The sequence below is a fragment of the Lynx canadensis genome, chromosome X, assembly GCF_007474595.2.
Source record: "Lynx canadensis isolate LIC74 chromosome X, mLynCan4.pri.v2, whole genome shotgun sequence".
Lineage (NCBI taxonomy): Eukaryota > Metazoa > Chordata > Mammalia > Carnivora > Felidae > Lynx > Lynx canadensis.
In genome coordinates this window covers 12,209,370-12,226,898 of record NC_044321.2, presented here as the reverse complement: position 1 = coordinate 12,226,898, position 17,529 = coordinate 12,209,370, and the positions used below count along the sequence as shown (strand labels likewise).

The 17,529-nt window shown below is 41.1% G+C and overlaps 1 protein-coding gene across 2 annotated transcripts in view; it reads right to left on the bottom strand.

Moving 5' to 3' along the window:
- The window catches only part of GRPR (gastrin releasing peptide receptor), a 33,758-nt gene extending 17,072 nt beyond the window's left edge, over nucleotides 1-16,686 (bottom strand). For both annotated transcript variants that reach the window (XM_030305394.2, XM_030305395.1), the window contains exon 1: nucleotides 15,886-16,686. In XM_030305394.2, the coding sequence (XP_030161254.1) occupies nucleotides 15,886-16,298 (413 nt within the window). In that variant the 5' untranslated portion in view covers nucleotides 16,299-16,686. The remainder of the gene's footprint in view (nucleotides 1-15,885) is intronic.
- Nucleotides 16,687-17,529: the final 843 nt, after the last annotated feature.

The following is a 17,529-nucleotide window of genomic DNA, read 5'->3' as shown; positions in this document are numbered from 1 at the left end:
CACTTATCGCGGATTAACTTTCTGAATCTCTTATATCAGTGTAAGGAAGTAGGTACTACTGCTGTCATCCTCTACTTACAGGTGGAGAAACTGAGGCACAAAAAGTGAAGTCACCTGAGGCGACACAGCTACCAAGTGACAGAGCCAGGGTTTGAACAGAGGTCCTGAGTCCAGATCTTAAACTATGAGATTTTCAGATCTCTGTTTACTTCATCTGTGAAATGGAACTAATGATATCAACCTTGCTCGCTGTAAGGAGGGGCTAAATGAGGTGTTTCAAAAGCACTTTGAAAACCAGAAGCACTATCAAAATGAAAGGCTACTGCATTTCATGAAAAGAAAGGACTGTCCACTGATTATCAACTGGTTGAGATTTCAACAACATCCTCTCAGCAACCTTATGAACTTTAAATAACAGTCATGCTAATTACATTCACTCTTTTGACTAGGAATTCTAACATTTCAAAAAGAAGCCAACACATTATTTCATTTCACCATTTCAAAAGTTACAATAGTCCCATATGATATCTTAAAAGTAAATACCCTTATCCCCATTTTACAGATCAGAAAACTGAGACCTATAGAGTGATTTGCCCAAAGTCACACAGTTGACAATTAGAAGAGCCAGGGCTCAAACTCAGACATCTTTCCAAAAATTTTTTTTAATGTTTATTTTATTTTTTTTTTTTAATTTTTTTTTCAACGTTTATTTATTTTTGGGACAGAGAGAGACAGAGCATGAACGGGGGAGGGGCAGAGAGAGAGGGAGACACAGAATCGGAAACAGGCTCCAGGCTCTGGGCCATCAGCCCAGAGCCTGACGCGGGGCTCGAACTCACGGACTGCGAGATCGTGACCTGGCTGAAGTCGGACGCTTAACCGACTGCGCCACCCAGGCGCCCCAATGTTTATTTTATTTTGAGAGAGAGACAGAGTGTGAGTGGGGGAAGGGCAGAGAGAGAGGGAGACACAGAATCCAAAGCAGACTCCAGGCTCTGAGCTGTCAGTGCAGAGTCCAATGCAGGGCTCGAACTCACAAACCGTGAGATCATGACCGGAGCTGAAGTCAGAAGCTTACTGACTGAGCCACCCAGGTGCCCCTCAGACATCTTTTCAAATTCAATGCTTTTGAATTTGTCTTCACTATGACTAGTGCTCCACTAAATGTGACCTTCAAAAATTAAAAGAAAGAGAAAAAAATACAATGAAAGAAAGAAGGAAGGGAGGGAGGGAGGACAGTTGCTGTTTAATAGGTAGGGAGTTCCAGATTGGGAAGATGAAACAAATTCTGGGGATGGATGGTGGTGAAGGTCACACTACCATGTGAATGTACTTAATGTCACAGAACTGTACACTTCAAAATGATCAAAGTAGTAAATTTTATGTATATTTTTCCACAACAAGCAGAAGGAAGGAAGGCAAAAGGAGGGGGGAGGGACGGAAGGAGGGAAGAAAAATTTGTAAGTTTGTCACCATGCAACTTTGGGGGCATCTTAAGAATCAACTGAAAAAGTTTGCTTTGAGTCAGCAAAGATATCATCAAGGAAGGTGGTCTAGACAGTTCATTTGAATGACTTTTTTCAGTTAAACATTTTAGTAGAAAAGTGCTAACAGCCTTTTCCCAAGAGATCTCTTATGGCCCAAACACTTCCTATTTCTCTAACCATTTCAAGCCCAGAAGAGTTGCTGGAGGTACTGAGGAGATGATTCTCCCTGAGCACAATTCCCCTTTTGAATACTTTTAAAGGGACTTGCTTAACATGAAGTCACTTGCTTACATGAAAAGACCTTAGAGGAGGCAGCACCAGGCGCGACGGTGAAACATTCGGAGGAGGTAGGGAGAAGAGCAGAGCCTGGTCACATCTTTACTCCCCCGTGAGCAGCGGGAAGCCTCTGCCCCCATGCCCACTATCCATGTGAGCTGGAATCCAGCTCAGCCTTGATTTTAAACTCTCTCATTTTCTTCATTTACACAACTGTTAGTATCACAGAGGACCCAGGGCACACTGGAAAAGACACATATCTTAAAGATATGTGGTTGGTTTGACCACATATCTTGATCAATTTTTGATCTGAAAGCAAATGTGCATGATATGACAATGCCTCATACTTTAAAGCACCACACAGCTGTCTGATTCTTATTATATTGTCTTGATTAAATCCCCTTGGAAATCTGTCCTGGCTGACTGGACAGGGGTCATGGATTCCCCTAGGTCCTGCTTTGATATTGTAATAGTGACGTAATGGGACAGAGGGTAGCTGTACTTGTGGTGAACACAGCATAATGTTTAAACTTGTCAAATCAGTAAGCTGTACACCTGAAACTAAGGTAACATTGTGTGCCAACTCTACTCAAGTAAAAAAAAATAGTAAACACCCACTGCTGAGTGACTGCCTCAGCAAACACCCACACACTTCTACGTCAGGGACATCAAACTAAGGATCTACTGCCCACATCTGTCCCTCTGCTTGCTTGTTTTCATACGGTCCATGAGCTAAGCATACTTTTTACATTTTATTTATAAAGTTTATTTATTTTGATAGAGCACGTGAGCAGGGGAGGAGCGGGGGGTGGGGGGGAGAGAGAGAGAGAGAGAGAGAAAGAGAACCCCAAGCGGGCTTTGCCCTGTCAGTGCGGAGCCCAATGCAGGGCTTGATCTCACGAACTGTGAGATCCTGACCCGAGCCGAAACCAAGATTTGGACACTTAACTGACTGAGCCACCCAGGCGCCCTAGTTTTTATATTTTAAACGGTTGGGGAAAAAATCAAAAGAAAAATCAGGAGTGAGTGAGTAGCTCAGTTGGTTGAGCATCCCACTCTTGGTTTCAGCTCAGGTCAGGATCTCACAGTTGGTGATTTTGAGCCCCACATCTGTGCTACCTGTGCGGAGCCTGCTTGAGATTGTCTCTGCCCCTCTCTCTCTGCCCCTCCACCACCTGCTCTCTCTCTGTCTCTCTCTCTCTCAAAATAAATAAATACACTTGAAAAAGAAAGAAGAATCACATTTTGTGACATGTGAAAAGTACATGAAATTCAAATTTCAGTGTCAATAAATAGGTTTTTACTGGAACACAGCTATGCCCATTTACTTACATAATACCTATGGCTGCTTTCATGCTATAATGGCCGGTTGAGTGGTTCCAACAGAGACCTTATGGCCCACAAAGCTGAAAATATTATCTGGCCCTTGACAAAAAAAAAAATGTTTACTGGCACCTGGCCTATGTGCACTGAATGTGTGAACATGGCTAGCATTCTGTTGTTCTCTTGCCTGTTCATACCAAAATTGTTGGTTCCTTCTTTAAATGGAGGAGAGAGCCTGTCTTCCATTTCGCATGGCACTCTGCCTGTTAGGCTTATTAATTTGTGATAATGAAGACAATAGGCCACTGACCTTTGCTGTTGGTTTTCCAGTATCAAACACTCATTGTTTAGGATGCTTAGTGACCTTATCAGCAAGGTAAGTACAAATTTAGTATCTCAGGCTCTGCCTGACACTATGGATATAAAAGTCCGTGACCATTAAGGATTTAAAATTCTGGTTGGGGAAGCAGGCTATACTCAGGTAAAGCCCTCAAAGAACAATAGAATGATATTTACCTATTACATTCCCCTTTGTGAGGCACTCTCAGAATAGACGATGCTGGGTCAGTCTATGAAGTGCTTTTATCATGGTCAGACATATGAGTACATGTTTAAGGACGAAGCTGTTTTCTATATAATTATGGAATAGAAAACTTAGGAGTCATCAAGTCCCATTTCCTTCACATATGGAAGAGGAAACTAGTGCCCACAGAGGTCCCATGGTTGGTTAGCTGAGAACCAAGACTAGAACCTGGGTCTCTGGATCCCCAAGTTAGTTATACTTGACGATAGCACTTCAGAGTCTCAGGTCTTTTTAAAGCACCAGTAAAGGATGCTTAAAACTAAATGTTTACTACACTTCTCTTCATCCCATATGACATGTTTTCCTCAAACCATCATTTTAACCTTTAATTTCACCTCTGCTGACAAGCTAGGAAAGAAAAGATGCCAAATTCTGATTTTTCTGTTCTCCTGTGGTGTTGCCAATCATTTAACATGGAAAGGGAAAAGAAAATAATGAAATTCTTAAAAATCTGTTTTGATTGCCATTTCTTTCGAAAGAAATAAGCATTTCCCATATGCTGTCATGGAGAAACAACCGTAATTTTGTTTTTACATCAATTTTGTATTGTTTTTTGTGTGTTTAACGTATTTCTCATAACAGAGGCCTGACCCTGGTATGAAACTGCCTGATAATCAAACAAAACAACACAAAACAAACAAAGAACACCACCAATGGGAAAAAAAGAAATCGTGAAAAGCTTGAAGTTAACCTGTAGTTACTCTATTTATATGTACACAACATAAAGAAATAAGTGAGTCACATGGACATATTATTATTGTCACAATAAGTTCTTCTCACACTGGAAATAAATGTCTTTATGTGCTGCACTTCGCATTTTCTCCCTACCTCTTTCCTATTACCACTGGCCAATTGGTCTGCGTACAATACCAAAAAAGAAAAAAAAAAAAAAAGAAGAAGAAGAAAAGAAAAAAAGAAAGAAAAAGAAAAAGTAATAAAGAAGTGAAGTTTAAAGAAATGTACCTAGGAACATTTTGGCTCTTGCCTTCCCACGAAATTTTAGCTGTTCTCAATCACTGCATAACTAAATGTTGGCTCTAGCTCCCGCATATTGGGGCTAAGAGTCCTGGCTTGGTTGAAAGATCCCAGAGGCTTTGATGTCCCTACAATATTTGGCAGGGCCCACTGCTGCAGGCCTCAGCTGAGACTCCTCACTTACTCACTTTGAAGTTAGCCAGAGCTCACTTCTCTGAATCTAAATTGCTGAGTTAATTTGAGGCTACGAATGCTGATCCTACAGGTCTGGCTAGGGAGTTCTGTACTCTTCTTTAGAGGAACTGGGATATGGAGAGTTTTGAGGGCAGCAGACCAGGTCTTTAAGAGAGGTGGTATGGGATTTTCCACCTCTGATAACAGCAGACTAGCTTGTTGCTGAGCAACTCTCCTAACATAAAAGTTAGAAAATCTCTTTGAAAACATCAGAGAAATACCAAGGCAGTAAGGATTCAAGGGGCCAAAATCCTGGAGAGGAGGGTAAAGGAATGAAGCTATTGTTCAGCATCATTTTCCCCTTAAAGCATTTGTTAAGTTTCAATCAGCAGCAGAGACATAAAGCTGAGTGGAGCTTCCAGCAGTTTTAGAAGGAAGGAGGTCAATAAATGGAGTACAAGGGCCACCAAGGAGAGGAGGCCAGGTAAACACCCCAGGCTTTCAGTTCAGATTCCCAAAGGGGTAGACCCCAGGAGGAGGGATGAACCAATTCTCACAAAGACCAAAGCTCTGCCTCCAATCTGCATGGTCCCCAGTTGGGTCAGGTATACTGCCACCTAACTGCCTGCAAGAAGCAAGAGCTAATCTTTTCTGGATGATAATAACATCCAGAGCCTCAAATTATTTACAATTCATTATATACAAAATCAGGTAGTCAAACAAAATTGCCTCATATACCAGGAGGCAAAACAAGATGGCCAAAACACAGGAGAAGAAAATCAATAATAGAAACAGGCTTCTAGAGTTACCAGAGAGGGATTTCAAAATATACTGGGACTAATTCAAGAAATTAAAATGGAAATTCTAGAATTGCAATATACCCAAACTGAAGTTAATAATTAAATGGGAGCTTCAGAAGCAGACTAGACACAGCTGAAGAGAGGATTTGTGAGCTGAAAATGGCCAGACTGAAGTACAGTGAGAAAAAAGGCTGGAAAATAAGGAAAAAGGAGAAGGAAATTTATGGGACATGGTGAGACGGTGAAACGAAAATGTGATTAAAATAGTTCCCAGTAACTGAGGCCTGACCCTAGTATGAAATTTTCTGCCTCAATAAAAGCAAAAACAACCAAAGGAGGAAGAAAACTTGAAAAGCTTGAAGTTAACCTACAGTATCCTATTTATATGAAGACAGCATAAAAAAGGAGAGGAAAAAGAGAATGAGACAGAAGCAATATTTGAAGTTGTAATGGTTGAGAACTTTACAAAACTGGCTAAAACTTCAAGCCACAGATTTAAGTAAAGCTATGAATCTCAAGCAGGAAAAATACAAAGAAAACCACTTAAGTGCATCACAGCAATGCTGCTGAAAACCAAAGATACGGGAAAAAATCTTAAAATCAAAGAAAAATCAATAATTTTGAAAAGCAACAACAAAACTGACATCTGTCATCACAGTAGAAATCAGAATACAATAAATGGCAACTTCAAAGTGTGAAAGAGAACTGCCAGCTTAGAATTCTATGCCCGGTGAAAATATCCTCCCCAGATTACATCAAATAAAGGCATTTTCACACACAAAAGTAGAAAATGTATCCCCATTAGACTTAACACTGAGTGAAACATTGAAAGGCATTCTTTGGACCGAAGTAAAATGATCTCAGATGAAGTCACAGAGATGCAGGAAGAAATAGCAACAGAAAAGGTAAATATAGGAATAAATTTAAATTTAAAGATAAATATGTAAGTAAATGTAAAAAAACTAACAAAAAGTATGTAAAACAGTAAACATAATGAGTTGTGGGTTTTAAAATACAAAGAGAATTAAAATATAAAATAGAAATAGTCCCTCCCCTCCCCCCCCCAAAAAGGCAGGAGGGAATTAAAATAAAGTGTCCCTGGGTTGCAATCCCTGAATTCTCCAGGAAGTGGGAAAGTACTAATTTATAGCAAATTCGAATAAGTCAAGGATACATGTTGTAAACTGTAGGGTAGCTCCTAAAAGAATGCTAAGAAGAGTTTATATAATTCAACTTATGGGGAGGGGTAGAATAATTAAAATATTTCATTAATTTAAAAGAAGGCAAGAAGGGAAAAAGGATAATGAAACAGGTGAGACCAATAAAAAACAAATAACAAGGTAGATTTAAATCCTGATACATCAGCAAAGTCAAATTTATCAGAGTGTCTGTGTTCATAGAACAGAAACCTGTAGCCAAATTACAAAGAGCAAAGACATTTGTTTAAAGTCACACATGTTATGCATACCCACAAAATACCAACATGGATGAAGAAAATTTAAAACATAATACAAAGGCATCCATGGCAAATAGGTTAATGGGGATCATCAATTAAATGAGTATTATAAGATTACTCAAGGCACAAAACTTTAAATACTGTGAAATTGTATGGCCCATATAGGAAAGAAATTTGATACTGGCTTTCTCAAATAGTTTTAAACATTTTATAATAATCTAAACATACATGACATAACCAGTAATGAGTTATGGAGCTGAAATAAACTTTTATCTTTTTTTAATGTTTGCTTATTTATTTTGAGAAAAGGGGAGAGGGGCAGAGAGAGAAGGAGAGCAAGAATCCCGAGCAGGCTCCGCAGGGTCAGCGCAGAGCCCACTGTGGGGCTTAAACCCACAAACCATGAAATCATGACCTGAACCAAAATCAAGAGTCAGATGCTCAACTGACTGAGCCACCGAGGCACCCAGAAACTTTTCTAACCTCTCATTAATAGTAAGTCAATTTTACAGGGCGCCTGGGTGGCTCAGTCAGTTGAGTGGACAACTTCGGCTCAGGTCATGATCTCGCAGTTCGTGAGCTTGAGCCCCGCGTCGGGCTCTGTGCTGACAGCTCAGAGCCTGGAGCCTGCTTTGGATTCTGTGTCTCCCTCTCTCTCTGCCCTTACACAGCTAGTGCTCTCTCTCTCAAAAATAAAATAAAAACATTACAAAAAATTTTTTTTAAAAAGTCAATTTTAATCAACCATGTGACAAGTCTGACTTGTCTTTCTAATTTCTCTATAGAAAAGATTATCACTGGGGCGCCTGGGTGGATCAGTCAGTTAAGTGTCCAACTCGTTGGTTTCAGCTCAGGTGATGATCTCACGGTTCGTGGGATTGAGCCCCAGGTGGAGCTCTGTGCTGACAACATGGGGCCTGCTTGGGATTCTCTCCCTCTCTCTCTGCCATTTCCCTGCTCATGTGTGCATGCTCTCTCTCTCTCAAAATAGATAAACAGACTTAAAAAAAAAAAAAAAAGGAAAGAATATCACCAAACCATTGTGATTTTAAAAGGAGACAAATGAGGATGAAGTCAAAATATCTGAGAAAAGAAGTGTGATGGACATGTATCAGGCAGTTAATTAATAGATATGTTTTCTGGATTTTGTGATGTTTGTTGAGTTTATCAACTTATTTAAATTTGTAACACTGTGATTTCCAAATCTAACATGTTTCTAAATATTTTCAAACATTCACTGCTCTACTTAACTTTTTGTTCATAATTTTACTTGTTTTTTCTTAAAAACCATCCTCCAAACAGTTCCCATAAAACCTGGATAAGGTCTTGTCATCTAGAGTTAGAATAACTATTCTACTGCAGTCATTTGTTAACCATCAAAGGGAATGAACATGATTCACAAACCATAATCCAGCATTTCTGGTTCTCTGAGTAAGACCTACCAGAATTCATTCATTTCTTTATTCCTTCCTTCATTTTCCATCCACTCAGGTATTCAACAAACACTTATCAAGCATCTACTACAGGTTAGGGACTGTTTTAGTATCAGAGAATATGCCAGTGAATGAGATAGCCTCCCATTTTGTGTGGGGGGTTATATTTCTAGTGGTAGAAGATAGACAATAAACAAGTAAGCAAATAAATGAACAAAATAATTCTCAAGAAAATAATACTGGATGATATTTACCTAAGAGAAATGAAGACATACCTCAATTCATAATCACCCAAAACTGAAAACAATCCTAATGCCCATTGACTGAAGAAGGGATAAACAAACTGTGGTATATCCATGCAGTTTAATACTACCTCAGCAATAAAAAGGAATGGGGGTGCCTGGGTGGCCCAGTCTGTTGAGTGTCTGACTCTTGGTTTCAGCTTAGGTCATGATCTCACAGTTCATGGGTTCAAGCCCATGTCAGCCTCCACACTGACATCACAGAGCCTACTTGGGATTCTCTCTCTCTCTCTCTCTCTCTGTCTCCTGCTCTCTCTCTCTCTCAAAATAAATAAACTTAAAAAAAAAAGGGATGAGCTACTGATACATGCAACAACATGAGTTGCAAGAAGCCAGACTTAAACAACTATACACTGTATAATGTCATTTATATGATATTTTGGAAAAGATCAGTCATTTCCAGGAGCTGAGGGTGGAGGAAGGAAGGGGGTAGACCACACAGATACAGGAGAGTATCTGGGTGTGATGGAAATGTTCTACATCTAGACTGTAGTGCTGGTGGTGTGTAAGTTTGTCAAAATTCAGAGAAATGTACACCTAAAAGTTTACTGTTTGTGAGTTACACCTCAGTCAACCCCAAAAAAGAAACCGGATGATGGAATAGCATTGGTCATTCCTTAGACTGAGTGACCAATGAAGACCTCCTATAGAAACTGATGTTTAATGTGTAAAATGAACCAGCAGCCTCTTAGAGGTTCCTAGGCAAATCTGATCTTTTCAAGTAGCAGCAAATATCAGATACTAATCAGCAGAATTTCAAAGTTGACTGTAGTAAACAAAATCCCTTGTTCCATTACGGGGAGATAGAAAGAGAGGAATGGAGAAATTTTTTTCTTTTATTCTGCAAAACGTGTTTTAAATAAGAGAGAATTTATGCAAACCCTACATACCAGGAGGGTTTACAAGTGCAAAAATGCTAATTTAGTCTATTTTCAAAGGATGTTATTGACAAGTACAGTTCAAAAAACCTCACCAGGAAGCCCTTTCAGGCTATGCAGTATGTTTCATGATCAAGTTTGTGCTTTTTTTTTTCTTTTTTTTTTTTTTTTTTTTGCCTCCATTCATATTGAGTTGCCAGAAATAATAATTAATCGCATAAAAGTCTAACACTTTAAAAGATAACATGTAAGAGACAAGGTCAAAATTCTTTTTTGCCCTTCTATCTGCAGCACTCCAGTTCAAAGAGCCTTGCATCTGCCCCGGGCACTCCAGAGTCTGCCAGGAGACGCCACAGATCTGTCACTGTGGGAACACACAAGTTGAGTCTCCTTTCCAGAGAGGCAGTGTATGCTTCAGAAAAGTCATACTGTGGAGAAGTTATGGACTGCTGGCTCATGTAAACCCCAACAGAGGGACTTTCTGGAAAAGATGCTTTGCAAGAAATTAAATTTTCTTCTCTTGTGCAAAAAAAGGCCAATGTCCCTGGAATCCATGAGGCTGGGCCTCTAGAACATTAGTGGAGCGTTTGGATCCCCTTAGAAGGGCACCACCGTGGAGTCACTCAGGTTATCTTCCCTCAGAATAGTAGGGTTTGAGATCAGTAGCTCCCGCTGTCCAGGGAAGGGAAATGGAATCAGACTCTGTGTTTTGATGGTTTCTGAAGAAAAGGTTCCATTTTCCCCGAAGGAACTGGGACTTAGAACGAGGAAAGCCAGGATTATAGTCTGTACTCTGAACCTGTTGTGACAAGGTCAAATTCCATCTTTCGGTCTCTGTCAAACAAGGGTTTGAACTTCAAGATGACTTCTACTTGTTGCTGCTCAAACATCACCCCATCACCCAAGCTGTGGTTAGTGTCCTCTTACTAGAGGAGCTAGTAAGCTAGCTAGGAGGCATTTGATAATTGCCCATCTGAGGAATCCCTGATACTCTCAATGAGAGAGATCAGCTAGCATGGATCTTGGAAAGGAGATTTGGACCCCAAGACATAGAGCAAACTCTCTTCTTTCCAAAAGAACTTTCTGCAGTGATGGAAATGTTCTGTATCTGCACTGTCCAGTAGAGTCACATGTGGCTACTGAGCCTGTCACACGTGGCTGGTGTGACTAGGGAGCTGAATTTTTAGTTTTATTTAAATTAGATTTAAATTTATTTATTTATTTTAATTTTTTTATTTTTCAACGTTTATTTATTTTTGGGACAGAGAGAGACAGAGCATGAACGGGCGAGGGGCAGAGAGAGAGGGAGACACAGAATCGGAAACAGGCTCCAGGCTCTGAGCCATCAGCCCAGAGCCCGACGCAGGGCTCGAATTCACGGACCGTGAGATCGTGACCTGGCTGAAGTCGGACGCTTGACCGACTGCGCCACCCAGGCGCCCCTAGATTTAAATTTGAATAACCACTGTGATTAGTGGCTAACATGTTCAACCATGTGACTTGAGATATCAGGAAAGGTTGAAAACTACATTATCTCATAAATTCCTTGCAATGAATGCGAAGAATCTGTACTTCAAGACGTTTGCATAAATGCAACACTTCCCTGTTTCTTTCCACATTCCAAATCACAAGGGAGGGGAAAACTTATGAACGGTCTTTTCCATGGGATCAAAGAAGGATCACAATTACACTGGAACTCCTGTATACATCTACCCTTAGGATTCATTCTGCCAGCTCCATTCTAGCAGAAATAGCACTGAAAAATAATACTGAAGCAGGCACAATATAACGTGGGCATTATATGCTGTCAACATTAAATATAGCTTTAAACTTTACATTTACTGGAAAAGAAAACACGAACTCTCCTCATCCTTCTCCTGTTGAGGGTCCAATTCAGGTCTTAAATTCCATGTACATAATACTGACGTGCCTAGTACAGAAATGGGCATCTGATAGGAAAGAGCAGTATGCAGAAAAATACATCCATCCATCCAACCACTGTCCATCCATCTGCCCATCCACTCAGCCATTCACCTGTCTGTTCATGTGTCCATCCATCCACCCATCTCTTCATCCCCCAAATCTATTTATAGAATCAGAAAGAAAGGTTTTTCTCTCATTTACTCAAACAATGACAGCTTAGTAGAGAGGAAGAGGTAAGAAGCCGGTGACCGTGTTTTTAAACATTTTAAGGAGTATGCTTTCAGATGAATTCCAAAAGACAAGAATAATAAGAATGAGAAGAAAAGTGTGCATTAATTAACCATAATTTTAATTAACCAATAGTTACTGATCATACATTTGGTGCAAAGAACCATGTGAGGTACTGTGGAAGATATAAGGATGTGTAAGAAATCTCTGCCCTCAGCATCCTTAATAATCTACTTGAAAAGTTAAAGCAATGAATATATAAGAGGCTAAAAAAAGACAAATGAGTGAAATACTTCAAAAGAGGAAGATGAAAGAAGTCACAAGATAGTTCATGTCTCAGATAATGAACTTTGTGTTTACAGTAGGGTCAGGAACTTTGGGCTAGAATGGTCCCACTTAGGGCTTTAAGGGGGAAGCTTGCCAAATTCCAAATGATAGGCAAGATGACAGAATTGAAAAACTTTGGAGAGACCTTAGAAATAATCTAGCTCAACTCTATTACTTTACAGATGATTCAACTAAGGTCAGAGTGTTAGTGACTTGGTCCGACTCCCTGAAATGGGCAGTAATGGCAGCAAAAAGCCTAAAAGGCAGGACTGTTGACACCCATTCCCAGCCCATACATCACACGGGGAGTAGAATCTTCTATGTAGGAAAGGAGAAAGCATTCTGGAGAATGTGCACAAAAGCATAAGCAAGGAAGCAGAGCCAGGAACTCGTCAGTTTAACCACCAGGTGCATGTGTAAGGGGAGAAAACCATGAAAGGAGAGGTAGGGCAGGGACCAAAAGTAAAGGGGCCTGAATGCAAATCTGCAAATGGTCAGCTGTGTGAAACCCAGAATTCTGGTTTCTGGGACTGCCTTGAAGTCTGCCTTTGACACAGTGGCAGCAGTATCAACTTTTCCAGAAAACTGTTATTCCTTTCATATTAACAAAGATTCCAGTTTGCCTGGGGGAAGGGAGGACTGTAGAAGGGAGATTGGAACGAGCGCTGGCACTGCTGGTGAGCTTACAGGGGGCAGGGACGGACGATTATCACTATGCCCATTCACACCTCAGAAACCCTGATTCAGTAGATTTAGGGTAGCAGCCAAGAAGCTGTATGTTTTTTGAGCTCTCCAATGATTGGTGATGATCATCCAGTGTGGAGGGTCCTCTGGTTCATCCTTTTACCAACCTGTCAAATACAGACTAGCACTTTAGAAAACTCTTTGATGATATCTACTAAATATATGCCACCAGTGATCCAGTGACTCCATTCCCAGGCTGAGACCCAAGAGAAAGAAACACACATGTACCCCAAAAGGCATGAATAAGAATATCCAGAGTAGGCTATTAGCAGCCCCCAACTGGAAACAACCCAATGTCCATCAGTATTAGAATGGATACACAAACCGAGATATATTCATACGGTGGAATACCACACAAGAATTAAAAAGAACAAACCATTGCTATGTGCACCAACATAGATGACTCTCACAGACATGAGAAGCATAAGAAGTATGATTCTATTTATATGAGATTAACGAACCGGCAAAAATAATCTATGTTAACTGAACTCAGAATAGTGATTGCCTCTCTCCGGGGGTGGGTATTAACTGGAAAGAGACAGAAAAGAAACTCCTGGGGTGCCAGATATTCTATATCTCCAGCCGGGTGGTGGTTACGTTGCTATGAAGACAGTGCAAATACACTGAGCTATACACTTGTTCACTTTACTGTATATAGATCATACCTTGTTGAGAAAAAATAGAGATTGTGTGTGTGTGTTTGCCCTGCCAACCTCATGACGTTATTATAAGACTCCATCCAATAGCTTTTTAAAACGAGATAGACAAGTATAGTTTTATATTATTTAACTAGCTCAATACTTATTCTTTTTTTTTTTTTTTTTTTTTTTAATTTTTTTTTTCAATGTTTATTTATTTTTGGGACAGAGAGAGACAGAGCATGAACGGGGGAGGGGCAGAGAGAGAGGGAGACACAGAATCGGAAACAGGCTCCAGGCTCCGAGCCATCAGCCCGGAGCCTGACGCGGGGCTCGAACTCACGGACCGCGAGATGGTGACCTGGCTGAAGTCGGACGCTTAACCGACTGCGCCACCCAGGCGCCCCACTCAATACTTATTCTTGTTGAAATTGGTTAGATGCAGTACCTGTGATTCAGGTGAGCCATCAGCTTTCTCAAGCCTTTACCAAAGCACAAAAAGTTAGTTACACAGAAGCTTATAGTAATTTCTGAACTTGGAAATTGGAAATTTCCGAACTTGGACACACAGTAACTATAAAGTTGCTGAGAGCACACTAGAGCTGCCAAAGGGTGCAAACCGGCTTTTGAAAGAGCCTTTCTGCCGATGGTCTGCTTCAAAAGCTCCCTGCAGCTGCATTTGTACATTCCACGCCCTCACTTTTCTCCCTGCCCACCCCCCCCCCCAACACCTCCGCACCCACCAACCCAGAATGCAAAATCTCCTCTTTCCAAGAAAATGGCCCTCATCCCGAGGTGCCCTGGGCCCTTGGTCATGAGCCACAGACAGACCTTCTGCCGGCTGGGGAGTTTGCCTGCCCCTGGATCAACGTGTGAAACTGCCTGTGGCCATTAGCACCTGGTGGGCAAACGCTCAGGTTAGAGCAAGCTGGACGTGAGCGGCAGGAACGGAGAAACCCTGTCTGGCCAGTCCGATGTGCAAACCTTGTCTCTGGGCTGTTATTTTTCCACCTTTGAAAATGAACAGTGTACTTCAGGCAGCTAAGTCTAAACACATGTCTACAAATACTGATAACACTATCTTTATTTGTCCATTACTTGACAAAGCCAGATCACCTGGGGACTGTTTGTTCCTCTACAAAATGAGAATCCACTATCATATGTATTAAAATGTAGGACATTCTCTTCAGAGTATAAACTTTCAAGAGCTGCTTCTCTGTCTTTCCTGGTACACTCTCAAATGCGTGTGTATCTTTAACACCATATCATCCCGTGGATTTTAAAATAAAAATGTATAGGCTCTGGCTCAATGTTCCGGTTTTTCTTCATTTGACCATATGCTCCATGATGTTTCTGGAGTCTATCCATCACTGGGTCCGATTTCTAGAGCTCAGAGGTATGTAAGATATATGCAGCCACACATGTGAACAACCTGCAGATATTTCCTGACTGGTTCATTCAAGCAAGAGTTGTTTACAGAATAGATGCTTGGTAAATGTTCAAAGACTGATGATGAATCTTTAAGAATGAATACATGTGAATTTGAAAGCAACATGTGCACACAAGAAATGCAGTTCACAGATATGAGTATTTCCCAGAATAAAACACTGGACTCCCTCCCCCCACTGAAAAAAAAACCCCAAAGGCACCGTATATGGAAGTACATCACTAAAGATATTAAAATTCAAAATCAGACTTGAATGGAGCTTTCTCAAGGAGAAAAAAAATCCACATCATGCTTATTTCACTAAAGAGATACTTAGAAAAACCAGCTCTCTGGTTACAAAGAGAGCCAAATACAAAATCAGCTGTGAGAAAAGTTGAATAGTCTGAGGAAAATAAATTTCAAGGAAATGCTGCTTATTTTCTCCTCTTGTTTATTTCTGAAAGCCTATTTTGAGGAAGAAATTCAGTGAGACTTTTCTGTTCTCTGATGACGTTGAATTGCTCCTAAGAAACATTTGCCTGGGGTGTAAACTCTATTAGGTGTGACTTTTTTTTTTCTTCTCACCACTCAATTAATTTTGCAGGGAGGGAGAGATTAGGAAAAAGCAACACTAAATCGATTTGTCTCCTGAAAATGAACGTCAATCTTATGCTCAGAATATTTTTTTTCTCATTTGTCCCCTTCTGTCCCACCACTCACTGACTTTTCTTTCTTAAACCAGTATGTCAAACTCGAGAAGTAATCTCCAGAAGAAAAACATTCCTGGGAGGGAATCGGAGTGTGAGTAGAACTTCCCTTTGTGCAAGCAGCTCTGTCTGCCCCACGGTGGTGGCTCATTTACCAAGGCATCTATCACCCTCAGAGAGAATGTGACTTTCCTCCAGAACTTACCTGTCCGCTGAGAGAGCCGTGAGGGTGAAGACAGACACCCCCACCGAGGTGAGCTGTATAAAGGGGATCAGCTTGCAGCCAATCCTGCCAAACAGCCATCTGTCGGCCAGGTACCTGCTGGCATCCACGGGAGCACATGTTACCAAGAGGAGCAGATCTCCCAACGCCAGACTGGAGATGAACAGGTTCGGCACATTTCGCATGGCCTTCACAGTACAGAAGATCTTGATCAGCGTGATGTTGCCGATGAGGCCTATCAGAATGATGACCCCATAGATTGCAGGGATAACATACAGGATCCCCGGGTGGAACCAGTCGTCGTTCATGGGGACATCTGCACTGTGACTGGAGATGTTGCAGTGCAAGAAGTGGTCCACTTCCAAGTTCAAAAGCAAACAATCACTTAGAGCCATCCTCTAGATTCTTTCCCACCTGAAAAGTGCTCTTAGATGCTGTTGCTTAACTTTGATTTTGCAGTTGGGTGAAGATGAGGATAAAAATCTATGCTGGGCTCTTTATCTTCTTTCATAAAAACAGAGTACATATACACTATAGCATTCAGAACTGTCTGGCACTATTTTGACGCTGGTGCTGCCGGGGTCTTCACTTGACCAATGTACTACATGTCTCTATTCAGTAAGTTAACAACAAAACAACAACAAAAATTCGGCCAGAAAGGGCTCAGAATTAAACCCACTCTGTACCAACCCTTTCTACCTCCATTCTAGTCTGAGTCTCCCTGGCTGCAGTTTACAAAGAACTTTTGGCCGGCTATTTTCATACGGCATTTCCTATCTTTCCTGATATTTAGAACCTGAAGGTTTAAAGTGGGTAGAAAAAAAACTGCACAGAGAAAGCCTCAAATCCTATAGGCAGGATGCTGTGCACGTCACTGACTTAACCAGCAAACAGCAGCTCTGCTGAGCTGAGGCTCTGAAGAGGAACCAGGGCTAAGTACAGACAGAGAATGCCAGCCCCCTGCTGGACACTTCAATCACTGCCCAGTAGCCTGCGCTCCCCAGATGAGAATCCACCTGCAGACTTTAACGGACACCCTTGGCTTCTCATTTATGATACAGCACCTACGGCAGTTATTTAATAAGCATTGCTAGCCCTCTGCGGGGCCCCGCAAATCTTGCTGATACTATCCATGCCCGTGAATCTAGATAAAACTCACATCCCATTTTCTCATCTTTACCAATACATTAGAATGACATGTTAGGGTTGCTATAAAATGAGGTCGGTATCTGAATTAAATGCACACAGATGCACAGGATGTCCCCGTGTGAGCTGTCCCACCAGCCTTCCCAATGCCTCTTTGAATGGGGACTGCCACTGAGGAACAGTCGGCATAGGATTTGTGCCTTAAACCTTCAGTAACTGACATCTGGGAAAAGCAGAAGCAGAACACACACGCGCCCTTTCCCATAGCTTTCGCAAGCCATTATTGTTCCCTTTACCAGGGGGAAATAAGATCAGGAGCCAGCTGCATTCTTAAATATCAGTAGCCTTTTCCAGAAAAACGGGATTTTTCTCACTGGATCTAAAAATTACATGAACTGGCGTTTTGATGCAGTTATTTGAAGTTTTTTTATTTGAATGCTTGCCATGTTTAATAGCAACTTTCCTCTTAAGTCCTGAGTA